Raw genomic sequence first — 27274 nt, 5'->3', positions numbered from 1 at the left:
CTAGGCTTCCCAGAGTGAAGGTCTGTCTGAACTGGCAGGGGGGCTGCCTTCAGAACGCTGGCTGCGGGTACAGGCCACCCTTTGCATGTGCCTGACCACCACCAGTTCAGCCAACAGTTATGAGCCAGGTGCTGCAGCAGGGGGAGGGGTTGACGCAGATGGTGGTGTCTGGGCAGATGTGTCAGGTGGGTTTGGAGCTCTAAGAGTGCCTCTGAGACAAGGTGTGCTGAGTGGGGACCATGGACCACTGCATCAGAATGGCCTGGGTTCTCATTACAAACAGGCCCATGTCCCATCTCAAACTACCAATCAGAATATCAAGGGAGAGGCTGCTTAATCTGAATTTTTACCAACCCCCCCAGTGATCTGAGTTACTGTCCTAAGAAGTCCCAGGGTGTAGGGATTTGAATGCTGGATAAGAGATTTTTAACTAATGCTGTAGGCATGGGAAGCCATTGAAGTTTTTTAAAGCTGAAAAGTGACACGATTAGGATATTGTTCAAAGAAAATTACTCTAGCAAGCAGTCTTCAGTGTGGATTGAAGTGAGGAGAGACTGGAGGGCAGAATAACCAGCAGGCTGTGGCAATAGTCTAGATAGAGCAGAAAGACTGGGGGAGGGAGGACACTGCCCATGGCAAGAGGCAAAAACAGGAGAGATGTTGCAAATGTAGACTCTCTAGGCCTTGGCAACTGATTAGCAGGGGTACAGTTAAAGTTGTCTGCCAGACTGTGAGCCTGGTGACTAGACAAAGAATGGTAATGTTATTATTGAGAGAGAGAACGAAATCAGAAGTAGAGAAGAAGGGAGAAAAGTATCTTGATTCCTACCTGTTGAGAGAAAAACACCAGAAAAAATATTTCAAAAATGTCCAGTTCTCAACTGAAAAAAAAAAAGTAGTTGGGAGTTCAGCAGGAAAGTTAGGGTTAGAGATGATGCTTTGACATTTGCTCTATATCAGGCAATGCTAATTCAAATACCTCCAGGATCAAGGTAGGTTATACAAATGAGGATTAAGTATAATAATAATAACAAATCCCAGCATCCAGCCATGGTAAATGATAACCACCACTTGGTCTCAGCAGGGATGCGATAAAGAGTTGGTGGGGACCGGAGTGAACTGAAGGACATGCTTCCTGTCCTAAGTAACAGACATTGCTAAATAAGAATGTGGAAGCAGTGTAAACAGATATTCTGATTTTTAAAGAGAAATGTTAATTCTAGGGTTTTATTTTGATATGACACTTCCTAATCATTAAATGCTGACAACTAATTTTTTAAACGCTTAAACACTATAGAGACCAAGCACTAGATATCTGTGGCTGAGTCAGGTCTGCATCACAGGCTTCCAACTTGTGACTTCTGAGCTACACCGACCGTATTTGGGAAAGAGAGTTGAGCACACTGAGAGGAAATCCAGAGACTGTGTGCTGTGGAGAACCATGACCCACCCAGGCTCCCAAGTTTGCCTATGGGTGAGCCCAGTAAAGCTTAGAGAGGCCCTGATGTTTTTAGCCACCAGGTGTCTGATGGGCTCCCAGGTTGGTGGTAGCAGGTGGAGCCTGCATCTGCCATGGCTATTTCTATTCATCACCTGGAAACTGTGTGGGCAACGGCTGAGGTTCTGATACTTTGCAGGTTAGATGCTGCTTGGGGCCAGCAGACTTCACTCCACCACCCTCTGTGGCTATTTTCATCCTTCACTATAAAGATGCCCTGTATCTCAGTGTCTGAGTCCTGACTGGAGCAGACACCTTGTTTAGCATATCCTAGTTGCTCACTTTCCTATAAGGAAGTTCTTCTGTTGCTTAATTTAGGTGCTTTTTATACAATGGAATCTTCTTTTTGCATCCATCTTCAGAGCAAGTGGAGAAATGGGTTACTTTTTAGCTTTATGACTCTTCTCCAGCCCTCAACGCATTCTTAGAAATGGTCCTTAGGGACTTGAAAATTGTTGTGACCTGGGGATTAGAAAGCCCTTTTCATATTTATATTCTACCAAGCCTTCCTTCAGTCCAGATGGGTATTTTCCATTCTACCCTAATCATCTTCGCATCATCTGTTTCTGTCCCTGTTCTCAGTTCACTTTGGGGTTGGGGGGGAGGGATTTAAAGACAGAAACTTAAAAATAGCTAACATCCCCATTTTCTTAGTCTTTGTTAACAGTTTCTGGGGACAATGTCATCTTTTTTTTGTCCTTGATTCCTGTTCCTGATTCTAAAGAGTAACCCCCAGACTGACTGGCCTAGAGCTGATCTTGAAGGGTACAACTTTGTGAGAAGGTGATAGGGAACTCAGAAAGGTGTTCTGGATATTACTCAATGATGCTTGCAAAGAATTATGAATATATTTAGCGGTATTTCCACTCTGATTAGAAAGTGAAGAAGAGGCACCTGTCCTCCCTGGGTGATGTTTCTTATCAGCTCTGGGCGCAGAGCAAGGTTGTCACCGATGAGGCCTGAAAAGAGGAAAGATCAAATTAGCAACTATACCAGCCACACTCAGACATGCCTGCCAACATACAGACTCCACCAAAACACCCACACATCACAAAAGGATGTTCTTCAACATATACTAAGTACATGTTAACATCTGCAAACATATATCCACAAACATCATACACATTTCAGTATGTACACTCAAATATATATATATTGCCCTCCTACCCACACTGATACACACACACATACACATGCACACTCACACACAGACCTAGTAAAACTATGCACTGCACAGTGTAGGAGTGAGCTGATGCCATCTTCCTAGAATATCGCAGCCCAGACTCTGCCTGCAGATCAACTTTACTCAACCTCAGGTTTCAACATGTGGTCAGGAAACTGGGAGGTAGCCTTGAGAACCAAGCCAAGACCCTGCAGGCCCAGCAGGATGCTGAGCAAGACAGTCGCGTACAATGTTCTGGTTGCTCCTGACTGTGTCGTAGAGAGCAAGGCATGTGTGATGACTCCACAGACAAGGCCAGGGCTGAGACCTGAGGAGAGGGACCCAGTTCTGGTGGGGATTTGGTCTGAAGAGGGCAGTTTGGGATGCTGTGGGTCACTCTAGAGGGGCCACACAGGTAGGCTGTGCAAATGGGTGAGATGGGCAACCAGGACCAAGGGAGCCAGTGGGTAGGGGTCACATGGTACAGAAGAAGTTTCTGATCCAGTTGAGGCATAAAATGGCATCCACCCCCACCTCCACCACTACCTGCCCACTTGGCAGTAGGTAGAGCCACAGGTCAGCACAGTGTTAGGACATTTAATGTTCAAAATTCAACTCAAGGCCCTTCGGGGGAGGGGAAGAGATGAGTGAGGAGGAAGAGGAGCAGGAAGAAGAGAAGAGGGAGGGAGAGACACACTGTCCTTATCCTGATGCTTGAACTATACCTTGGCTATACCAAAGAAAGGGAGGCAGCGGGCAACAGAAGAAGTGAAATCTGGACTTTAGAGCTTCTAAGGACCATGGTCCTAGCAGTTTAAGGGCAGTTTCAGCAAATTCCAAAAGTAATTTGGATTATTATAATGTATTGGGTTGGCCAAAAAGTTTCTTCTGGTTTTTCCATAAGATGGTACAGAAAAACCCGACTGAACTTTTTGGCCAACCCAATATTTGGTCTTAAAAGAAACTGACTGAGAATCTAAATCCTGAGTTGGGTACAACTACACTGTAGAGTAACTTGGAAACTATGAATGTTGGATACATTAAACTCCCTCTCCCTAGGCTTGTGTGTAGAAAGAAGAGAGGATGAGAAAGTAGGTGAAGTGCTTTCTGGTTCTTATTATCACTGCCCTCTACAAAGTTCAGGAACTAATCACCAATGATGAGAATAAGACACTTCCTAGGTAATGGGGGAATGTGGGGGATAAGACCTTGCTACTGTCCCAAAAAGAAGACTGTTTCCCTCCAGTTCATTGCATCATCATCTAGAACAGCTCTGTGGGATGAGGTGGGACCAGCAGCCATTGTAATAGCACAGGGACTCCATGGTCTAATGAAAAGGGCATATTTGAAGTCAGCAGATCTGGTGCCAGTCCTGGCTCTATTAAGAACTAGCTGTGTGACCTGGCGAGTGATACGAGAACCTACATAAGGACAGAGTTCTATTTCCTAAGGCAAAAAACAGGTGATGATCTGTCACAAGACATTTTTCCCATCAATTATGGACTAAAGCAAGGCCCAGAACACCAGACCCCAGTCAACAGCATAGCCAGGAAGATGTTAAGTATTTTCAGATTTTGGTGCTAAACCATCCTGTAAACCTGTCTATACCTTGACCTGTTTCCCTGGCCTCCTTGGTGGTTGACCTTGGTCAATTCTGGTCTTGCTGACACCTGATCTTTTTGTTTGATGCACTCCAGGTTATCTTGTTTCCAGTCCTAGCCCTGTTTCCAGTAACAATTGTTTCCCCCTCAATGAGCAGAGGTCTCATCTGGCCTGATCCAGCTTTGGGGAGGAGCCAGTGAAGAGGCCATCTAAGAGATGTGTTCAATGCCAAAATACTAGAATTCCAGGGCATTTTAATGAGCTATATGAAGCAATGGAGCAGAATATTTGAAACCTGAACTGTCCTGGAAATGTAGGACATATGAGCATAGTAACCTGTTTTCAAGCAGTCTGCAAACAAGATGTCAACCTCTAAAAATATCACTAAGAATATCAAACAACAGATTATAAATGCCAAATGAATGGTATGGATACTATTAATTCTGTAGTGAGAGAATGGTCAGCACAGGTTTTCAAGATGGAGGACCAAGCTTAAGCTGTGCGTTCAGGAGTGTGAGGGATTAGGAAAGATGGGAAGGAGGCAGTGAGGTATCCAAGAGATAATGGCATGAGCCACGGTGCAGCAATGCCAGGCACATATAGGCATACATAGAATGGGGACCATATTACAGGGCAGGGATAGGGATCATAGGCAAATATTGAGGGTTCTGAGATGCAGAGCTGCTCTGATGCTTAGAGAACAGTGAGGAGAGTCACCTTGGAGCACAAAGGGGCAGAAACCTAAAAAGATAGATGGGGCCAAATTATGAAAGGTCTTAACTATTAGGCAAAGGAGTCCATACTTAATGCAGAGACAAATGGAGGGTGTCTCAGAATGATCTGAGCAAAAGAAGAGCAAGTGAATGCAGAACTTTAGGAAGGTAAGTCTACCAACAGTGGGAAGGGTGATTTGGGGATTGGATTTGACAGAGTCTACTGCAATCATCTAGATATGAAGAAGCAACAGGTCTTGAGACTGGATCTAAGGAGCAAAGTACAAGGTGAAGCCAAAAGTGAGTCTGAGTTTTCTGGGTAGAGTGACTGGGAACCGATGGTAGCTGATAGAAATGGAGATCAGGAAGGAAGCTGGCCTTGGAGAAGACAGTGGGCTTAGACTGACATTGATGTGGTGGCTGGACATCCAAGGGGAGAGACAGAGCGGGTAGGAGGGGCGGGATGAGAGAAGATGTGGACAGACTATGCAGATAAGAAAGTCAATAGTAAAAAAGTAAACATCAAAATGGACAACATGAATAGACTCTCTCTAAGGAAAGAAAGTGAAGAGAAAAGGAAGAGTGAGTGGACATAGTGAGGGAACGGGGACAGGAAGAGATCCAGGGGAGACACAGCCGGGGAAGGAGGCAGAGAAACCTGGGGTCAAGGAAGAAGAGGGGAGACTGCCTCCAGGAAAAGGTGGTCAAGGAAAATAAGAATTTACAGAGGCCACTGGCTTTGATTCATTTAACATATAGGTATGAGGCACCTATGTGTGCTGGACCCTGGGATATTGATTAGGAGTTACCCCCATTCAACAGACCTCTAGGAGTGCCTGTGATGCCGCCAGGTTCTGAGCCTGGTTCCCCGTGTGGAAGAGGAAGACTGAAAAGTTTTGCAACACTCCCTCCACCCCTACCCACCCAGCAGTAGGTAAGACTCGGATGGTTCTAGGCAAGAGAAAAGGCATTGTTGTAGAAGAGCATAACTTGTTGGGGAAGTTGGTATTATTGTGGAAGTAAATAGAATACTTAGTCTCTATTTCCGGAGAGCCAAGAGGAACCCATTCCGACTAGTTAGGAAACGCGGCAAAGCGGTAAAATGGGTGAGTTCTGACAGGGTGTGGTTGAAAGTGGGGGGAGTCAGAAAAGGCGACCTCCTGGTAGAGGTGGTGTCAACGAAGGCTTCTTCTTGGAGGTGTTCTTTAACCTGTCTGGAAGAATGAGAGGAGAGGTCAGAGAATCCCCAGCTTGAAGTGCCGCTCTCCTTTCCAGAGAGCCTTCGCGCCACCACCCCCCTTCTCCTCCCGCCTCCCTCAGCCTGCAAGCTCAGCTACGGTTCCTAGCACTGACGTCAGCGGGCGATGACCTCAGCGCAGAGGGGGCGGCGGTAGGTGGGACTGAGACCGATGGCGTGCGGGGCGGGGAGGACGCCAGGCTACGCCCCTATCCGCTGGCTGCGACCAATGGACTCCGCCATCGGCTCCTCCGGGTCTCGCAACAGTATGAAAGGCGCGTAGCAGGTAAAGTCCGAGCAAAGCCCTTGCGACCGGCGAGCGAGCAGAGGCTAACGGTTAGGCACGTTCCATCAGAGACCTCTCTCTGACCCCCGCCTCCGCCACCGCTCCCTGAGCTGCACACGACATGAGCCAGGCCAGCTGGACCGGGAAGAGAACAGACATGCTCCCGGAGATCGCCGCCGCTGTGGGTTTCCTCTCCAGCCTTCTGAGGACCCGGGGCTGCGTGAACGAGCAGCGACTTCAGGTTTTCAGCGGGGCTCTCCAGGAAGCCCTGACGGGTGAGCACATTGCGGAGGGTCCTGGCGCCCGTCGAACCCTGCCACCGGGGCTCGGCCCCCCTCCCTGCCTGAGGCGTCTTTCCTCTCCTCTTAGGGCAGGGCTCCCCACTTGAGCAGCTCCGGGACTCGGTTTCCTTCCAGCTCCCGGGGTGGCCAGCAGTCTCCTCCCCCCACCCCCACATCCCCACCTTCCGTCCATTCCTCTGGGTCCTGTCTCTCCTCCTCGGCCCTGCTCTCGGGTGTCGGTCCGCGGTTGTTCTGGTTGGGCGCTCCCCTCCAAGCTGTCGCGGGCGCAAACACTAGTCCTGAGTGCGATCCCGAGTCCCCGGCTTATGTCCCGGAAGGCGGGGGGGGGGGGGTACCTGCGGGTCTGAGTGCGAGCTCATCTCCCTCACTGGACCCTGAGACCCTGAAGGCAACAAAGCCCGACCGGCCGGGGGGTCCCTATGGAACAAGAAGGCGCGACTGAACCTTCTCAACAAGTTGGAGTCCCAGCCGTGGTTCTTCCAGCCGCACGGGGCTGCGCTGAGCCTGCGTCTGCTGTTGACTCAGTCGAAGTTGGAATCCGGGCCCCCTTTGTATTTTCTGCCCACCCCCTTAGCCATCTGCCACCTATTATGGTACAGAGAGAGCCTTGTACGTAGTAACTGCGCTCTGCGGGCGTGTGTCGGGGTTGGGGGCGGTGCGATGTGAGACGGAGGAGGTTGACAAGATACAAGCAGCCGCTGGCTGGGGAGAGACCCATCTCCCAGCTGTTTCTAGCGGATTGGCCGGCGGTCTTGGGCAGCAACAGCCATCTCTGAACGTGCCCACACAGATCGTGCCTTCTGAGGAACAACGTATGTTTCATCCAAACATCCCGGTTTTGCCTCCGTTACCCGCTGAGACAGGCCTCTGACTTTTCAAGGCAGAGGGAACCACTGAGGCACAGGGTGGGAGACATGGGTCCGACAATGATGGCAGCCTTCTTGGCCTTGAAACTTCAGCTCATAGGTCCCCAGAGGCCCTGCCTGGACATGCCAGCCCCAGTCACACCCCTCCTCCTTAAACTGGGGATGTGCCAGAGGCAATCTACTGGCTACAAAGGATTAACCCAGAGCTCTGGGACACCCTCCCGATACACACAAACCCTTGTCCTATAAGGAGGGGTTTGTCCAGATCCCATAATTTTTTTTTCTGCTACAGTGTCAGGAGGGTTTCAGGAGGGTCCTGAAACTCATGAGAAACCATGTTGCTTACTTAAAATCACTAGGTCCCTTCCTCTCCTATCCCATCACCCCCACCCCCCTTGTGGTAGCATCCATGGCCCAACTGCTCTAACCAGTACATATCCCCCCTTGTACTGTCTCCACAGAGCACTACAAACACCACTGGTTTCCTGAAAAACCATCCAAGGGCTCTGGCTACCGCTGCATCCGAATCAACCACAAAATGGATCCCATCATCAGTAAAGTGGCTAGCCAGATTGGACTCAGCCAGCCTCAGCTGCACCAGCTGCTGCCCAGTGAGCTGACCCTGTGGGTGGACCCCTACGAGGTGTCCTACCGCATTGGGGAGGATGGCTCCATCTGCATCCTGTACGAGGAGGCCCCGGTGGCCACCTCCTATGGGCTCCTCACCTGCAAGAATCAAATGATGCTGGGCAGGAGCAGCCCCTCAAAGAACTACATCATGGCAGTCTCCAGTTAGATCCCCCGCCGCCCCACCCGGCACTCTGCTGTACTCATTCTGCTGTGACAACAGGCCACTGCATACCTCTACCTGGGGAATTGTATTTTAAGTGAAGAGTTATTTATATATACGTATATTATTTTTTTTAAGAAAAGGGGGAAAAAAAACCAAAAGATTTTTTTAAGAAAAAAATCCTTAAAGGGAGCTGCTTGGAAGTGGCCTCCCCAGGTGCCTTTGGAGAGAATTGTTGTGTGCTTGAGTCTGAGAGGCAGTGTCTGGAATGGGAGGGGGGAATGGTCAGGGAGGGCATGGGTCTGGCCAAGGTGAGGTGGGAGAAGCTTCGCTAGCAACCCAGGAAGATGTGAGAGGGAGCAAGCAAGGTTAGTAACTGTGAATGAGAGAGGTCAGGATCTGCCCTGGGGAGAGGAGAGAGGCTGAGTTCCAACCTCTCACCCAGGACACCTGCATCCCTGGCCCCTCTCTTACTCTTACTCAGGGGCATTCAAGCCCGGACTCAAATCATACTATATTGCCTAATCTTCTCTTTCAATTTTTGATGAGATCCTAGGCAGAGAGTGAAAAGGCCTCCCCTGATTCCTTCTGTCCTGAGCAGCTTTTCTTGAAATCACGACTTGTTTCTAATTCTCTTCTCAGGGGGCTGTAGATGTTGCCTCCCACCAAGAATATAAAGCTTTTTGTTTTGGGAGTCAGGGGAGTGTGGCAGCGGTTGAGGGTTATTGGAGTTGGGACACAAGGGCACTCCGCACAAAACCTTCGCCTTGCTATGAGCTGCTCTGTGTGTGAGTATGTGTGGCAAATACCTTGGGGTTGATTTGCAATGGAATTTTGGGACCCAAAGAGTATCCACTGGGATGTTTTTTGGCCAAAACCCTTCTTTTTGTAACCAGACGGAAGTCCTCATGAGGCTGCCATTATCCCTTTGAGAGGTGGCTCAAAAGCTACAGTGAACTTCAGGTCCTTGAATACTGCCTTCTTTTTAAAAGCACAACACTCCTCTCTAACTGCTCCCCCCCCTCCGGCCTCCCCGCCGCTCCTCTCCCCTTCTGGTTGGGTCATGGAGCTACCCTATTTTCTAGAACAAGAGTTCTCAGTCACTGTGCAATATGGCCTCCTGGGTCCCAGGAGGATCTGGAGGAGAACTGGCTCTCACAACCTCCTGGTGCCCTGATGGGCTTAAGGAACCATTTCTCCCTCTGTCCTCAGGACTATGGCTGGATGCTTAGCCTTGTAGATATTCCTTGGCTGAATGGGAGAATGCCCCAAGTTCTGCAGGACTACTTGGTATTCTTGTAGGGCTGACACTAAAAGCCAAACCTTGGGCATTGTTTTTTCTCCCTGGTGCTCAGAGCACCTGTGGGAGAGGCTACTGACTCTCTCAGTACAATCCAAATTTGTCTATAGACTTGTGCAATATTTACTGTTCTGGGTTGGAGAAAAATGGAAAATTACACAGGGAAGAAATCTCCTTCCTTCAGTTTCTCGGTGACATTAGTGGGGGATCCTCAGAAGGCCTTGAGTTTCCCAAACCCGAATCACCTTCAGAAGGTTGTAGCTAGAACATCTGGTCAACCTGGCTACCCTCCTGCTGTTGCCTTTAGTGAGGAAACGTTCTCCCCACTGCCAGTCCCCGTTCCTGGATTTCTTGAATACTCAATTCTGACTCAAGGGTGCTGGTTACCAAACACTCCCCTACCCATTCCTGCCAGTACTGCCTCTTCAACTTTCCGGATCCCGAGCTACCTTCCCAGATCCTTTGTCCAGTCCTTATTGCTTTAAAGTTAACTTCAGGCCAGTAGACCCAAGAGCTCATTTTCTGGTCTGTGGGTTGAAACAAAGCTGTGAATCACTGCAGATTGTCGTTGCATCTTGTCTGCAAACAGGTCCCTGCCTTTTTATAAGCAGCCTCATGGTCTCATTCTTAATCTTTTCTCTCTTCTTTTTCACGTTCACTTTAGAAACAACAAAACACCCAGAGCTGGACTGTTGAGCAGTCCTGTCTCTCCCATTAAGTAAAAATAAATAGTACATTTGTAAGCTACTCACTCTGACAGAAAAGACAAAGGTTACTAATTGTATAATAGTGTTTTTATATGGAAGAGTGTACAGCTTTATGGACAAATGTTCACTTTTTTTTGGTTTCTTTAATAAAAATGTAGCAGATGAAGTTGTGTGGTATAGAGAAGATAAAATTCCCACATCACTAATTTGCATTTCCCTCAGAAGCAAATCCTTTGTGTCTCATGGTATTTCTCTTCAGTTGGATTCAGAAGACCTATCGCATAGGTGGTAGGGACATTTCCAAGCATCCCCTCTTTCCTGGGAGATAGCTTCTTACTTCCCTTCTTTAATGCATATTCTAACTTCCCTGTGAAAATGCTAGATGGGCCAGTGTTCTAGTCTGAGCATTCCTCAGGCTAGCCAGGGCTCATCTTATGCATCCTGTTCTTGCTCCACCTTACTCATTAGTTCATTCTGCAAGCATTTATTGTATGTGCTAGGTACAAAAATTATTAAAAATGATTAAGACTCACAGCCTGCTCACAGACTGGGATGGTAAACAGGACACTGAACCCCTTTCCAGGTTGGGGCAGAAGGTTTTGAAATTTGGTCAAGCTCTCTTGTCATCTTTGGGGCTCCCATTTGGCACCCACCATTCTTATTATACAAGAGCATTTGGGCCTCAGGATACAGGCACTGGAGCTAAACATGTGACAGAAGGCCAATGTTACCAGTTAGCTAAAAAGGAGCTACTTCTGACAGCAAACACCAAGAGCATAGGTTTCTTACCCATTTGTAACTCTGGCTATGTAGGTAGGATCTATGCAAGGACATAGAAACAGCCTTTCTCATCCCTGACTCTTGGGTTCTACCCATGAGGTTTTGAAACAGTCTTCCACCCCCACTTCACTTGCTAGCTCCGCAGTTTGCACTAAGGTCACAAGTACATTTTTGACCTGGGCTATCTTTTTTCTTGGCTGTAAGTGGGCTATACTTAAACTAAAATTTAAACATGTTGTCTCATGAGCAGTGGCACCATCCCCCCACACACACACTTCATTTCATACCTCCATGACCCTCATCAACAAACATGCAGTTTGACCTAGGTGTCCTAGGTGGGAGGTAGGCCTGGGAGGCTGTGTATGATATACTGGGAGGGTAGGTGAGCTAGGAGATGGGGGTCAGGGAAGCTAGCTCATCTGTGTCACAAATAGACTTGGTTAGGGACCCACTTGTGTCAAGGAGTTGTTTAAAAGAATTGTCCCAGGGCTTCCCTGGTGGTGCAGTGGTTGAGAGTCCGCCTGCCGATGCAGGGGACACGGGTTTGTGCCCCGGTCCGGGAAGATCCCACATGCCGCGGAGTGGCTGGGCCCGTGAGCCATGGCCGCTGAGCCTGCGTGTCCGGAGCCTGTGCTCCGTACCGCAGAAAAAAAAAAAAAAAAGGAATGGTCACATTTTCATGTCCAGCTTCTAACACAAATGTCCTAGGTACTCATTTGTTAAGGAACTACCTAGGTCCTTAACAAATGAGGTTAGGGTCGAATTTTTGACATCCTGGTGTACTCTTCTCTTATTCAGTACAAAATCAGCATCTAACTTCTTGTTTCCTAACGGGCTTCTCTCATGAAGGATATTTCATTGTTTAGTCGAAGGTCTGAAATTCAGGGAGGGTTGTCTGGAGGCCAAGGGGACACCATCACCCACTTCTGTTTCCAAGCCCGGTAAACCACAGAATGGCAGATTGATCTTGAGGTTGCTCATGGCTCTAGGTAGAACTAATAGTCCCTCAATTTAAATAAGAGAGTTCTGTGATCAAGCAGTTTGTTATTTACTTTAGATCTGACCAATGTCAATAGGAGTGGAGAGTACCCCTTAGCCAGGTGAGGGAACAGGGGCTGTAGACAGGAATTGCTTGAGGTACTGTAGTTGGTGGCTTTTATGTGTTCAAGGACCAGGCGTTGGTTGGTCCATTCTGCTCCCAGCTTCCCCACTTGGTAAACAGTGCCAAGCCTGGGAGACCTGTGCTTGGTCAGCTGTTTCTGGATGATAAGCACCACCCCAAAGAGTGTAGACAAGGCCCTGGGAGCTGCAGATTAAGAGCCCATCCTGGCTCCTGATAAGGAGGTTTGGGTGGGGAAGTCCTTGATGCTGCAACAAACGAGCCCCAGGGGGAAGAAACCCACTTCTGTGAGGCTGACATCTGCTCCTCGAGTAACCTGTGGTCCGGAAAGATAGTGAGGACTCCTGGCTTCCGGGCCAGTGCTGGAACCTGGCCCAACAAAGAGTGGTGCAATAGAGTTCTTGTGGCGGGGGGTGCGGGGGGTAGAATCTGTGGGCTGCGGTCCAGCTTCTTCTTCCTAACTAGCTATGTGAGTTCGTATAAACCCCTAAAGTTTCCTGTCTCAGAAATTAGGGGGTGGATTAGATGAACTCTGTTCCTTTCTTCAGCTTGTGGTTCTAAATCATCTCCATCATCCTAGCAATTACTGGAGGGCAAATTAGCACAATTATTATCATATTTTCAATTAGTTGAACTAAAAGTTCATTTGGGCTGGGAAGTGAAGTCAGTAATAATCTTCCCTTGTTCGGATCAGACTCCGGCCTGATAAGGTTTCAATTTCCAGATCTAGTGAGACCGTGCTGCAAAGAGGTCAGGAGCTCAGGCCCTGGTGTCAGGCTGCCTGGAGGTCTAATCTCAGCTCTACCACCTACCTACTGGCTGTGAAACCTGGGGCAGATTACTTCACCAGGCCTCCATTTCCCCATTTGTAAAATGGGATTAAGAATAGAACCTATCTCAAAATGAGATGAGGATTAAATGAGATCCATATTCTACTTAGAATAGTGCTTTGCACATTTAAGTACTAAATAAATGAGAATTGCAGTTTTTAGTAGAAATTAGCCTCATCTCTTCATGGGCTCTGAACTGGTCCTGAGGCGAATAAGGACACTCTGACATTCTGATAACTGGAAGGAAACCATTATTAAAGTTCCTACTAGGGCCTCCAAGAGCAGCTACAGTTAACACCAAGAAGCCTCTATAAGTAGCTGATAAATGAATGAATGATGTCTGACTCTTGTCATTCTTGCTGAAATGGACAGTGTCCTTTCCAGACATCTGATCTCATTGACCACCGAGCAGTTTTGACCTGTTGGCTTCATGTTCTGCTTGTGGAGATTAACCAAACTGGCTACGTGCTCATTCACACAGCAAGTGGGTGGGGAAAGGGATTTTCCAATAACAACTTTGCTTACCTCCATCCTGCCCATCTGTGGAATCACACCCATCTGCTCTCCCTTCCCAGAAGAGAGAGAAATGGGGAGATTGAGAAGGGGGAAGGGTGATGAGTTCTGAAGAGTTCTGGCTTTCTCTCTGCACCATTTCTTTGCAGAGCTGGCAAAAAAAAAAAAAAAAAAAGAAAAAGAAAAAAGAAAACCCGTTTGAGCTTAGTCTAAAAGGCTACCAGGGCCCTGGATAACAATGATCTTATAAAACAAGTGTACCCCAGATGTGCAGCCAGTCCTTTCCCTTGTATTGAGAGAAGCCTGGTTCTCTGAGCTCCCACCCGCTCCAAGACATTTTGTTCCCAGCTGAAGTCAGGCTCTTCCAGTCCCCACCCTCATTGCCATAAACAAGGGCGGCCTTAATTCAACCCTGGTTCAGTAAACCTGACAGGCTGCCCAGAACACATCAGATAAGAGGAGGTTATAGCTGGGCAGGTTGGACCAAGGGCTACTTTATATACCAGCAGGGAGGGTAGCAGAGGTGAGGGTAAGGCCAGACAGTCAATGAATGAGGATAGCCAGCTCAAGCCTTGTCTGAAAAGGACCCCACTCATTAGCTCTATACCAGATATTGTAATTTTTCAAGAGAAACCTGAAATGTAGACTTCTATTTGACATCTCCCTAAATTCTAATGATGGCAACTATTTTTTTTAAAGTGTTAAGCTATTTTTTTTTAAGTGGATATCAGCCTAGGCTGCCAGTTTGTGACCTGTGATGCCCCTAGGGGTGGGGATGTAGAGGTTTCTGACCCCATCCGCCATACTAAGAGTGAGGCTCTCCCTTGAGGACATCAGTGGCTGGCTGTCACCATGGCCATGATCTTTAGGAAGGACCACCCCTAATAGAACAAAGGGCACACCTGGGGCCTCTTCCCCCTCCAAGGACTGGACTAGAAGCAGCTCTCCCTTCCCTCAACTGGTGTCCATTAACCTGTGCCTGGGACTGTGGCCTCTGGACCTTTACTCAGGGATGCTCTGCCCCTCTCCTACCCACCCACTTCACCTGGTTAACTCTTGCCTCTCAAGATTTAGACCATCTCTTCCAGGCAACTTTTCTGTGACATTTCCCCTTCCCAGTCTGGGACATGTGTTCCCATGTTACTCAGTTCTTTCCTCTACCCTAGTCCTTATAACCCTGAGTTTACAGCTAGAATGTAGGCCAGGGACCTTATCTGAGTAGTGTTTGGCGCTTAGTGGGTGTTAGTGAATATTGGTTGAATGAATGAATGTCAAAGTGGCCAAGAGTAGAGGCTAGTAGATGAAAGAGATTTAGATCAGGGATGGGAGGAAAAACTCAAGTCCATTCAGGGTCTGCCATGAGGGGTCCCAGCTCAAAATACCAACCTGTGATTGCACCTTCTTAAAAAAAAACAACAACAATCCTTTGACTTTAGCAGGCTCTTAGGTCTTTAAGCGCCTGCCATTGAAATGTAAGTGTCACTTAAAGAGGGGTGCACACACTTTAAGTCATAATAAGGGAGAGCCTTAGTTAACAATTAACTCCCTAAATGGGTTTACCCAGAAGGTAATCACCTGGAGAAGAAAAGCCTGGGCTGCCATCAGGAAGGAATTCCAAGGTGGCAGAAGAGAGAATAGAGTCCACACCTCCTGAACGCTAAGGCTGTCTACAGAAATTCTCTTCCCAATGTCTACTTGTGAAGCCAGCTGTGGGGTGGTGGAAATAACTCCAGGTTTAGGAGTTGGGAAATAGGGGCCCTAGCTTCAGGTCTGAAAATAGCTAGTAATAGATGTCTTTGACAACTTAGACTGGTCACTTCCGCCTTCTGAGTCTTGGTTTTCTCATCCGTAAAATGAGTCACTTATGCTAAATCACCTCTCACCATTCTATTTCCATTTCCAGATGGAACAGGAAAATCTCTGATTCTTCTGTCCCATTTAGGCCAGCACAGAGTCCTAGTTGGGCCCCTGTCACACGTGAAATAAAACAACAGCCTTCTACCTGCTCTACTACCTGGCCTGGCCAGCAGCCCGGGGCAAGTGCAAACTATTTTTATCGTGCCATTCCCTTCCTGCTGCCTTTCTTTGTCATTCTGAATCCCTAGGATGGGAATATAAGGCTCTCCCAGTCTTTCCAACCCCAAATACTCTTTGCAATGGCCTATCTGCACCAGGACCCCTCACCTTGTCAATTCTTACCTGCTCACCTTCCCTTGCAGCCAAGTCCACATTTGCAAGTTTCTCTACTCTGACAATTATCACGGCCCAAAACTGCTTGTAAAAGACTTTGACACACTTTCTTCTAGGATATGAGCACTTAACCATGTGCTGAGCACCGACAATTGCCAGATACTCTGCCTGGTGCCTTACACACAGAATGTCTCTAGTAATGTCCACAGCGCACTGTGAGATATTGTTACCTCAAGTTCACAGATGAAGAAAGCAAAGCACCAGTGACTAGAGGGGGAGGTAGTGGAAACAAGTTTAAAATCTATGTGACTCTTGGGACTTCCCTGGTGGTCCAATGGTTGGGAATCCATCTTGCAATGCAGGGGACACGGGTTCGATCCCTGGTCAGGGGACTAAGATCCCATGTGCTGCGGGGCAACTAAGCCCACGCGCTGCAACTACTGCGCTCTGGATTATGCATGCCACAGCTCGAGAGAAGCCCGTGTGCCGCAATGAAGAACCCATGCGCTACAACGAAAGATCCCTTGTGCTGCAACTAAGACCTGACGCAGCCAATAAATAAATAAATAAAGCTTAAAAAAAAAAAAAAACCCACCAAAAAAACCTATGTGACTCTAGAGTTTTTTCCTTCACCTGTTGCCTCTTCAGGATACTTTTCCTGAATAATCCTGCTAGTCCTCTTTAAAAACATTCTTACCTCAAGGCTTTTCAACGTTTGTACATATGGTTTAAAACTGCTTGCACTTTTATAACACATTTCTTACTCCAGAGCCTCTTCATGATGTACATACATGTCATTTATTACTGTTTACACTTTCATAACAAAGAGTCAGCACATCTTCATGTTTTGCTTTTGGTTGAGGTCTGGTGGCTTTGCAAGCTTGCATCCCCTCTCCAGCTGTTACCGTATACACCTCCATAGGAGGAATCATTGTGTTCTATTTCTTTTTATACCCCATGTGCCATCCACAACTTGGCATGAGACAGTCTTAGTACACTGAGTACACTGGCAGTTGAATGATAGGATGTGCCCACAGGTGACTGGGGGGCAAGTGCCCTCTCCTCACTGCCCTCTTCTAATCCTCCCTCCCATTCAGGACCTAAAAGGGAAATTGCCCACTTTGGGAGTTTCCTAAGAGGGGGTGAGGGAGCCCTGTGAGCTGAGTCCCCCTGCAGATATCACAGTTCCCAGCACATGGTCTACACACCAGCAAAATGTGTTCTTAGGTGGATGCTGATGGTAGGACTTCATTTGATCTTTTCAGTTAAATCTGTTCCACACAACTGGAACCACAACAACTTGAAATAATAAGCAATGAGTAGGCAGATATGGATGCAGATCTAGATAAATAAGTTTGGAAATAAATGGAGACTTATTGTTGGAAAAATGCTTTCACATAACATAGGCTGATGCATCATTTAAGGATTCTGTCTTCATACTTATACCATGGGTTTAAATTTACACGGTCTGAAGAGGAGTTAACTTTCTGGCTGAGGGTGAGGAGGCCACGGAAGGACGGAGAGGGGCAGAGGCACAAGCCTTCTCAGGAGGCTTTCCTTTATGAGTATTCTTGTCCTGGCTCTAGGAAAGCTGGTGCTGGAGGGGGATGATCCCTTTCCTCTGTGTGTGTGTGATTGGGTGGTGGGGGAGTGACAGTGCATTTGAACAACTCAGCTGTTAGTTCTCGCTGCTGGTGGGTACCCAGAAAAGTGCAATTAAGCAGCCGAGCCCCTCCCCCAGCTCCTCACTGGCCTAACTAATCCTGAAAGCCCTTTCTTCTCCTGGGCAGAGCATCCCCTTGCCAGCTGCCCATTCCTCCAGGTGTTTCCTGTAGCTCTTTGTTTGCTGGCTGGGTGGCTGAGGGCAGCGAGTGGGAGTCTGTTTTGGCTTCCTGTTCACCAATGACAGCCAGTGTGGGGGTAGGTCTGGAGCTCCGGTATCTGGGGAGAACTGACCACAAACAGCAGCTGCCTCCTGGTACCTGCCTTTCTGAGAGTGTATAAACAGTACTGGGCCCAAAGAGGAAGAAGGCTCTCTGAGCAGAGCAGGGCAGGGGCTTCAGTTGGGTCAGAACAGAGGGTCATTTCGCAAGTGAAATGTCTAGAAGCTTCCTACCTTAATTCCCCTTTCCCCAGGGGAGAGGGTCAAGGTCTAAAGTGTGAGTCACCACAGGGACCTCAGCACAAAGGCCTGGTTGCCCTGGACTCTAACGCCGACATGACAAGGGCTGGTGGTGCTGGGTCACCCTCCACCATTCACCTGCCATAAAGTGGAGTGCATTGCTTCTCAAGGCAAAGGCTGAGAGTGGAAGGGGCCGTCTTGACAAAGCCTCCGTTTTCTTACCTCAGAGCTGAAGCGACTATACACCCCATCTTCACCAAACCTCCCCAACCCCAGACAGTTGGTGCAAAGACAAACGCTGTCTTGGGTTTCTCCCTGGCCACTCTTCCCAGGAAGGTAGGGTAGTATTTGCGGTTCAAGTTTCTCCATTTTAGTTGAAGTGATCCACTCATCTGGATGATTATTTTATTTATGTCTCCCTGGGAGGCTGTTGGCTCTGGGAGCTGGGCTGCGTATCTTGATGCTACATTGTATCTCCAGTGCTTGCATAGGGCCTGGCATACAGTAGGTTCTCAACAATATTGTAAATGAATGAATGGGAATGTTACCTCCTTAATCCTTTTCTGTCTTTGTGTTTGCAATGGGCTAACAGAATAACACAATAATCAATGGCACTAGTGAGTATTCACCATGTGTATAATATCATTAAATTCTCAGAGTAACTCCATGGGTTGATATTATTACCCTTAGACTATAGATGAAGAGACTAAGACTCAGGGAAGGTGAAGCAAATTACCTACAGGCGTACTGCTAGTAAGTGACAGGGCTGGGTCAAATCCAGGACTGGCTGAATAAACAGGGGGAAAAAAAATAAATAAAAACTAAGGCAAAACTGGATCCAGGGTTTCTTCTAATTCCCCCTGTCACCCTTAGCCCTCTGGTCTTCTGGATTCCAGGAACTTTTACACCAAGCCACAGTTCACAATGCAGATAGTCAACAAAAGGTAAGAAGTCTGGAATCTCAATCTTACGTATATTTTATGTCCAAACTCAGCTTGCCTGTCCTCTGAAATCCTGCCACTTATCCTAGCCTCGATTGATTTTATAACAACCCTCTAAACTTTTATAGGAAGAAGTTGCTCTTCCCTCGCTTATTCATGTATATGATCTTTTATTTGTGTATGTCTTCCTTGAATTTCTTTTTTGTTTATGTGTCATATTGCAATTTGAAGGTTCTAGAGATCACCTCTGGTATTTCTCAATACCCACTGTAGCTTCTGGGTTTAATGCAGTACCTGGGTATGAAACTGAGAGCAAGAAGGGCTGGGGAACCAAGCAGTCTAGTCTATACACTTCAGTGGACTCCCCCCAACCCCATAGGGCTCTCTCTCTCTCTCTCTCCTTTGCCCTTTGCCTCTTTCCAGATGGAGAAATCCTGATCCAATAGAGACCAATCAGCCAGATGGATTGCTTCATCCTCAGCTGCTGACTTCCCAGCTCTTGTGCAAAACACAGGAACTCCTTGTGCTCATTGTGACCCACTTCCTTTCTTACTAGGACCTGCTCAGGGTAGAGGCTTAGGTCTCAGTGGCTTTCTTGTTTTTGCAAAAGGAAAATAATCTCCCTGTCATAGTCGCCAATAGGCTTTTCCCATGACTTTTCCCATGGCACCTCCCAGGTGGGAGAGAAGAGAAAGGAACACTGACTGTGTCCTGAGATGAGCTTCAAAGATACCCAGGAGGGCGAAACACGATGTAAAACCACTTGTTAAGATTACAGTGTTATTTGAATAGGAGGAATTGAAGTGGGTCAACGCAGGTCTTGGAGTCCAGGGTCTGTATCTGGGCTCTAGCACAGAGCCAGCTGCACGTGCAGCTTGAAGGACATATTTATGGTTTTGAGTTTTCAGTTTGGCAGGCAGGCAATGTGTCCTGGAGTAAGGCCTCTCTTATGTCCAGAGATGGGTCCTTGTGAGAAGCACAGTGTGTGGGGGGGGGCAGAGGTGAGAGTTTTTGTCCTCAGTGTGTTGTCAATCCAAAGATGTTGATGGGATAATCATAAATGCCAGTACATAAAACAATGACATGTGGGGCTTCCCTGGTGGCGCAGTGGTTGGGAATCTGCCTGCCAATGCAGGGGACACGGGTTCGTGCCCCAGTCCGGGAAGATCCCACATGCCCCGGAGCAACTAGCCCCGTGAGCCACAGTTACTGAGCCTGCGCGTCTGGAGCCTGTGCTCCGCAACGAGAGGCCGCAATAGTGAGAGGCCCGCGTACCGCGATGAGGAGTGGCCCCCACTTGCCACAACTAGAGAAAGCCCTCACACAGAAACGAAGAGCCAACACAGCCATAAATAAATAAATAAAAATTTTAAAAAAGGCAAAATTCCTTTAAAAAAAGCCTGATATGTGATTAAATACAAATTAATGGAACTACATAGAATGATACATTCTACATAAATAAGTGCTTAGACAGTTGCTAGACAAATGGAAATGATTAGAGATGGGTGAGGTTAGCTCAAGCAAGGATCGGGAAAGACAGATGTTTTGAGAAATGCCTTTATTATCTTGTGCCCAAACAGCTCTGAGCACAGGCACCTTGGCCAACTCAAACAACAGGAGGTCCGGTGGGTGGGTGGAGGAGCAGGGCATGGAGCCAGGTAGGAGGAGAGTGGTGAGCTCTGTTCCCTAAGCTCTGAGCGACTATGCCCACTCCCACCCCTCACCCCTCACCCCTCACCCCCAGCACCACAGCTCAGTTCTTCTGCAGAAAGAACAACCGGGGGCCTTCAGCCCCGAAGAATGCAGACCTGTGGCCTCAGAATCATAACTTTGCATATGCTATACCTTTTCACTGTTTTAAGACATAGGGAATGATTCCCTTTTGTTCTGGATTTGTCGAGATGTCTTAGCACCTTAACCTAGAGTTCCCATTAATCCTTCCAAAACAGACTGGACTGATGTTGGAGGGTGGAGGGAGAAGGAGACAGAAATCGGAGATTCAGGAGATTAGGGGGGCCAGGGGAGCCTTCACCTCTACTCTTTAAAAAAGATCTTTGCATTGCCCTAGACCTTTCTGGTCTCAATTGCCTCATGAAATAACAGATGTGAAGCACTTTGAAAAAATGTTTCAACACTCCACCTCCTGGGAGTTATGACTGTGGGGAAGCTGAAAGTAAAGCCTCCATGGGGGACTTCCCTGGGGGACCAGTGGTTAAGACTCCGTGCTTCCACTGCTGGGGGCACGGGTTTGATCCCTGGTTGGAGAACTAAGATCCCACCAAAAAAGAAAAGAAAAGAAAAGAAAACCTCCTATTTTCACAGCCTGTCCTGTTTATAGAGCACTGGATTGCACACCAGCTTACTCTCCACTATTCTGGGAGGTAGAGGTGGCGGGTGATTTTACCATTGATGGAGAGGAAACTGAGGCTCGGACAGGCTAGATGACTTGCTCAGAATTATACAGCAGGCAGATGGTAAGCTGAGCATGGAAGCCAAGTCTCCTGATTCCTGGTCCATTTCTTTCCACCTAGCCTCTTAATGTTTGAAAGCACACATGGGTTATTTTGATAGAATCCTATTCTAGAACAACTCAAAATTCATTATTTAATGGCAGAGTGCCAGATCCCACTGTTCTCCACCTGTTGGGTCTTGGATTTTTCAATTTAACCCTATGTTTTGAGAGGCAAAACAATGCCCAGCCAAGGGAGTTTTACAGAACGAAAGCCTTCAAAGCACAAAACCCCAAGCTACCACAGTGTAGCATTGTTGCCCCAAATTGAGGTCTCCCTTCCCAGGGATCCTGGCTCTGCACAGAGCTGGACAGAAGCCGAGGAGGAGTGTGGGGGCAGAGCCTCCCCAGAGGGAAACAGATGGGCAGGCTGGCCCCAGTGCCAGCACTTTGAACAACCCTTTTCTTTTCCAGCCAAACGTCCAACGTCATTCCCCTCTCACCTCCAGCTCCCAGGCAGCCTCCCCCTACCCCCATTCTGTCTTTGGGTGGGCTCTGAGTAGCTGATGGACTTTGGAGGGATGGAGGCTGTTCTCCTTTATGACTGGCAGAAGGATGAAAGGAGGCTTGAAACTGGTGTGGGGCAACTGTTGCCATCTGTCTGGTGGGACGTCACCAGGGATGATCTCGCCCATTCACTCCTTCACGCACTGCTGGGCTCGGGCCTTTTGTTTGGTTGGCTAGGGGTGGGGTTGCTGTAGTGCAGTGGAGAGAGGCGGCGGGTGAGAGAAGCAGCTTCTTTGTGTCTGGACCAAACTTTGAGTGATTCACTAGGGTGATTTGCATGAGGAAGCTGCCTAAGCCCCAAAACACCCAAGTGATTGACAACCTCCAGCCCTCTCCCCTGGTCACATCCCCCTCCCCCTCCCCCTTCGGCCCAACAGCTCCCCAGGGTTAGAGGGAGTGGCCCCAGCTCCTCTGCAGGGATGAGGAGCAGGAAAAGCTGCTCTGGCCCTCTCTGTCCACCCTCTGTCCCCATCCCTTTCCCAGTTGGAGGTGGGTCTGGTGTCTTCCTCCCTCCCCACCCCCATCAGTCCCTTACAGCTTTTTTCTTTTTGTTTGGTTTCTGCGTACTAGGCTGGCAGGCAGAGGGGCCAAAGCAGGAGGAAAGGCCCATTAACCACCCAGCAGCTGAGCAGGAAAAAAAAGGAGCTGAATAGAGATGACAGGGTTGGCAGCCCTCCAGCCCAGCTCCTGGTCTTTGAATAACACCCCAGGCCAGGAGCTGGGATCAGTGTGTGGGAGGCTTTGGGGCATTTAATTATTTAAAGGGCTCACTAAAAGGAGCTAAGACCCTGGGGAAGGGGGAGGATAGGCAGATGGTGTGCCCAAGTTGCTGGGAACCTGGAAACTGGGTGCAGGATGGGTGAGGGTGGGGGTGGGGGAGGTAGGGAGGATTGAGCTAGAGGTCAGGGTTCAGGGAGTAAGAGAATGGGGGAGGGGAAGTGAAACAGAGATTGCCCTCTAGACCCAAGCAGGCCCTGTGGATAGTCTTTGCCTACACCAGCTGGGGGCAGGCTCTCAGCCTCTCCTTTCTGTACTCCTGCCCACCACTCCCCAACTTTGAAATTCGTATCTGCCCTAAGAGAGAACCATTTTGGAAACACACAACAAAACTGTGAAGTTTAGGGGATTACCCCTTCTCTTCTGGCACTTAGGGATGTTCCAGATTGGTTCAATGGTGACCTGAACTGGGCAGATGGATAGGAGGATTTTCTCTTCCTCCATCCCTCCCTTCCTCTTTCTTTTCTTTCTTTCTTTCTTTCTTTCTTTCTACTTGTGGTAAAACTTCTGCAACATAAAATTCACCATTTTATCTAGCTTCATTTTATAAGGCGAGACCATACACTGAGTCTGTGGAAATACTGAGAAAGCAAATAATTGGAGGTCCTGCTCTTGGGGCACAGGATGCTTCAAAAGGCAGTCTGTGCCCCCAAGAGCACAGGGGCCCTAGGTCCCTAGGTAGAAACATACTAGTCAGATTCAATTTGAATTCAGCTCTGCCATGTACTAGCTCTGCGACCACAGGTAAGTTATTTAATTGTTCAATGCCTCAATTTTCTCATCTTTAAAATGAGGATGAAAAATTGCTCCCATTCAGTATTCTTGAGGAGATTAATATAGGTGAAGCACTTAGAAGAGTGTCTGGCTCTTTGTAAGGACACAATAAATGTTATTAAATATTATTGTCATTACCATTACCAGATCAGGAGGCCTTTATATAGGCTATACAATGGAAACTGAGAGAAAGAGGGAATTTGGGAATTGGGTACAAGGCCAAAGGGGAATTTGGTAAGGGTGTAGATTTGCCTCCATCCTTTCTCCCATTTGTAATGAGCTACGGTTGGAAATGTGGTCTTTGCTGTTCCAAAAATAGTAGTCCTGTTCGGGTAGCCCCCCTTTCCCACCTGCATCCCTCTTCCACCTTCACCGGGGCGAGCAAACAGCTCCAGGACCTGGGGCTCTGAAAGCCTCTGGTCCAGACCCTTGCTTTGTGGCAGTTTAGGCATTATTGTTAGCCCTATTTTACTGATGGGAGGACCAATTCAAAGGGGTTAGGGGACTTGAGATTTGATTCTTCTGCTTCTTGGGGCTTTCCCTACTCTAGCCCCGCCCAGGCCACAAGGTCATGTGGAATGAATTGGTCACTTGGTCACTGTGGGGCACACAGTGCAATACAGCATCTCAGCCTGTCTGAACTTCTCAGTCTGGTCGGCCTCAAACGTGTGAGGTGGGCTTGTTTTCTGCACCTTCCAGCGAGGCAGTTCTCCCGTCCTCAACACGCCTGGGGGGCAACGGCGACGGCTTTCAGTCGGGGACAGCCGAGGATGATCCCGCGCGGGCCGCCCGGACTCAGACGTGCACAGCAAGGGTGGTGCTGCGGGGAGGCTGGGGGCGTGAGGGCAAGCAGGTGTTTGGCTCCCTCCCTCCCGGATGTGGGCAGAGGGAGGAGCCCCCGGCCAATCATCCACGTCCCTCAGTCCCTACGGAGAAGCTGGCTGGGACCTTGAAACGCGACCAAACGCGCTAGCTAGTTGGTTTTCCTAGTTTGGCTACTGGGTGGTGCCGCAGCCTCCGCCCCCTCTGGGAAGCCCCCACCTTGGTAACAAGCTGCTGATTGGCTGGCCGTGGGGCACAGCGGACCAGTCAAAGCCCTCCTTGATGTCGAGGTTTGGCAGAGAGGAGTTAAAAGGGGCGGGGGGTGGGGGAGGCGGGACACTACGCGTTTTCGGAATGGAGGTGCTACGCGGGTAGGTAGCGGAGAATCGGGCCTTTCACCAGGAAAGGGCAGGCGGGGGAGGGGCCGAGGAGTGGCGGCCTCTGTGCCGGGACCCCCTCCCTCCCGCCACCTGCTGCTAGAGCGTCTCGAGTCCCTAAAGCTTAGGTCTTTCCCCCATTTCTCAGGCCTTCCTCACAGTCTGACCGACTGCAGGGCTGGTGCAGCCTTTCTTGAGCAGTTTTGGAGGTTCCGGGTTTCTGAAACCTCCTCGGTCCTCTCTCCAAAGTCCCTCTCTATTGGGGCGTTTATTTTCCCAAGTTTGTTACTCGGGCCCTCTTCGTTTTCTTCTTGTATATCTGTGTGTGCGCAAGCCCTCCTAGGGCCGTGTTACCAGTCACCCATCCTCTAAAACCAAATTAATCATCCGCTTTATTACACTGTACCTATTGGCACCAACCTCCTAGACTTAGTACAGTATACATTTCTGAGGACATACATTGTAAGCTTTGTAAGAGAAAGCATTTTGAATAACTTTGTTCCCCCACCTCAATGCACACAAACATACACACATACATATTCAAAGAACCTAGCACAGTAGCATCAAGATTAAGACTCTAGAGACCGTGACAGGGTACAATTCCAGCTCTGCCACTGCTACTGGCTGTGTGACCTTGAGCAGATACTTCACCTCTCTGAACCTCAGTTTTTACCAATGAAAAATGCTAATGATAATAGCACCTACGTCCTTGCATTATTATGACAAAATGCCTGACAAATAATGCCTAATAAATAATATTATTTTAGATATTAATAAAGAAGGAATGAGTATTACTTCCCCACAGTTAATCTCAGCCCCCCATTCTTGGTTTAGGTGCTAGGGATAACAACTAGATTCTAGGGACATTTAAAATTACTATCAGTAAAGCAATTTAGGACTCAGAATAAAACTTAGCACAGTCTCACAGCCCCCAGCCTTCACATAGGTCCTGTTTTAGCTCATAGATTTTACGAAGGGAGAGATCTGTTGGCAAGATAGGATTCTTTTTTCCTCAAGGACTTCTCTTAACAAGGTTTTTTTTTTTTTTTTGACTGCATTCAGCATGCGGGATTCCCCAACCAGGAATCGAACCTGTGCCCCTGCAGTGGAAGCTCAGAGTCAAGGACTTTTCTTCAAATTCCTCCCTCTCAAAAATTTTAGAACAGCAGCATCTGAGGATTTACAATAATCCCATTTTAATAGGATTTAACATTCTCCTTTTTTTTTTCACGGACTCATGGAGTGCCCTACCTGACCTCTCCATATACTTATATTAACACCAAGGTGTGATTGTTAAGTTTTTCCCAAAACTCTTCACTGAAGTCCTTTCTTGTTGCTCAGAGACTCATCTTTTCTGCAGTCTTTGCCTCTCCCCCAAATGCTACACACTGGTCCATAGATTTTCTTCAGTAAACACGGAGGCTGGCAATTCAGTGCTCACAGACCCCTAGTGGTCATCCTGCCATGTTCTATCACCTGCCATACCCTGTTGATATCAGAAGTGGCCTTTGTTGATGTTTTGCATTATTAAGAACAAAAGCAATGATGTGTCTGGGGCACCTCAGTGGTGCCAGATGCCGGGGACAGGGAGGATGCAAGGGGCACCCAGCACTGGGGTGTAGTTCAATGGGAAGCCAGCAGACCTGGGTTTCAGTGTTGAGTATATGCCATTAGGGGCAAGTCAATAAAAAGTGTTAGGTCTCAATTACCCTATCTGTAAAGTGGGTGAATCAGACCTGTCTCCTTACTTTATAGATATTTTGGGAAAATAACTGGGGTCATACTGTTGAAAGCACTTCATATTTTTTGGAAATTAAAAGGGGTGTGTTTGTGTGGGTGTGGGTGTGTGCAACAGGCTATTAAATCCATTTTATGCTCCTATTTCCATTTGGCTCCCAGAAATACGATCCAACAGTTGTTATTAAAAACTTATGAACCCAGCTTTGTGCTAACTGTTGTGAGGTATATGGAGGGATCATATGACACGATCTCTACCTTTAAAGAATTTACAGTCTAACCAGGTTGCTCAACTAACACATGAAATGATGTGTCGTATTGACTGTGGGCCCCCCACATATCCTCTTCTATCTTACAAGTAAAGGATGATCTGATGGGGTGACAATGGAGCCAATAGGTGGACGTGCCTTACTGCAGCTAGCACAACGGCTTGCCTCTTACCTCTCTCTTCTATCCTTGGTGGGGTGTGGGGTCTTACAAGCCATCCTCACTGCTGCCTTTGCCAGTGCTCATGAGTCATGGCCTGATGCCTTGTGACCTGAGCTTGGGGAGATGCTCACCTTTGATGCTGCCCTTCACTCTCCGTTCATGTAGTTACCTGTTCCTGACGCTTTCTCATCTGCACCTGCCCACTGCCAATGCTTACAGATGCCATCCCAGCCATTGTAGCTACAGCAGCTCCTGTGGGGTGGGCTTTGGGTGGGACACTGAGGGTACTATTATTCCCAGCCCCCTGTACCCGGCAAGAGAGACCACCTCCCTATCCCTTCGAATCTCTGTATTTGCTCCCATGGCCAGGTAGACTAGAAAAG

The 27274-nt window shown here is 48.1% G+C and overlaps 1 protein-coding gene and 1 long non-coding RNA gene across 2 annotated transcripts; one reads left to right on the top strand and one right to left on the bottom strand.

Moving 5' to 3' along the window:
* Positions 1–2357: 2357 nt before the first annotated feature.
* LOC132484500 (uncharacterized) lies at positions 2358–7364 on the bottom strand. The gene is made up of 3 exons (XR_009531208.1): positions 7136–7364; positions 6008–6189; positions 2358–2457 (listed from the first exon to the last, which is right to left on the bottom strand). It is a non-coding gene; the product is annotated as an uncharacterized LOC132484500 (long non-coding RNA).
* On the top strand, positions 6451–10927 carry BTG2 (BTG anti-proliferation factor 2). The gene is made up of 2 exons (XM_060091098.1): positions 6451–6773; positions 8128–10927. Exons 1-2 carry the CDS (start codon positions 6620–6622, stop codon positions 8460–8462), a joined length of 489 nt encoding a protein of 162 aa, XP_059947081.1. The 5' UTR covers positions 6451–6619; the 3' UTR covers positions 8463–10927.
* The last annotated feature ends 16347 nt before the right edge of the window (positions 10928–27274 follow it).

The sequence above is a fragment of the Mesoplodon densirostris genome, chromosome 2 (genome assembly GCF_025265405.1).
Source record: "Mesoplodon densirostris isolate mMesDen1 chromosome 2, mMesDen1 primary haplotype, whole genome shotgun sequence".
In the NCBI taxonomy this organism is placed as follows: Eukaryota; Metazoa; Chordata; class Mammalia; order Artiodactyla; family Ziphiidae; genus Mesoplodon; species Mesoplodon densirostris.
Note: the sequence above shows the minus strand (reverse complement) of the source record. Positions and strands in the feature narration are given on the sequence as shown.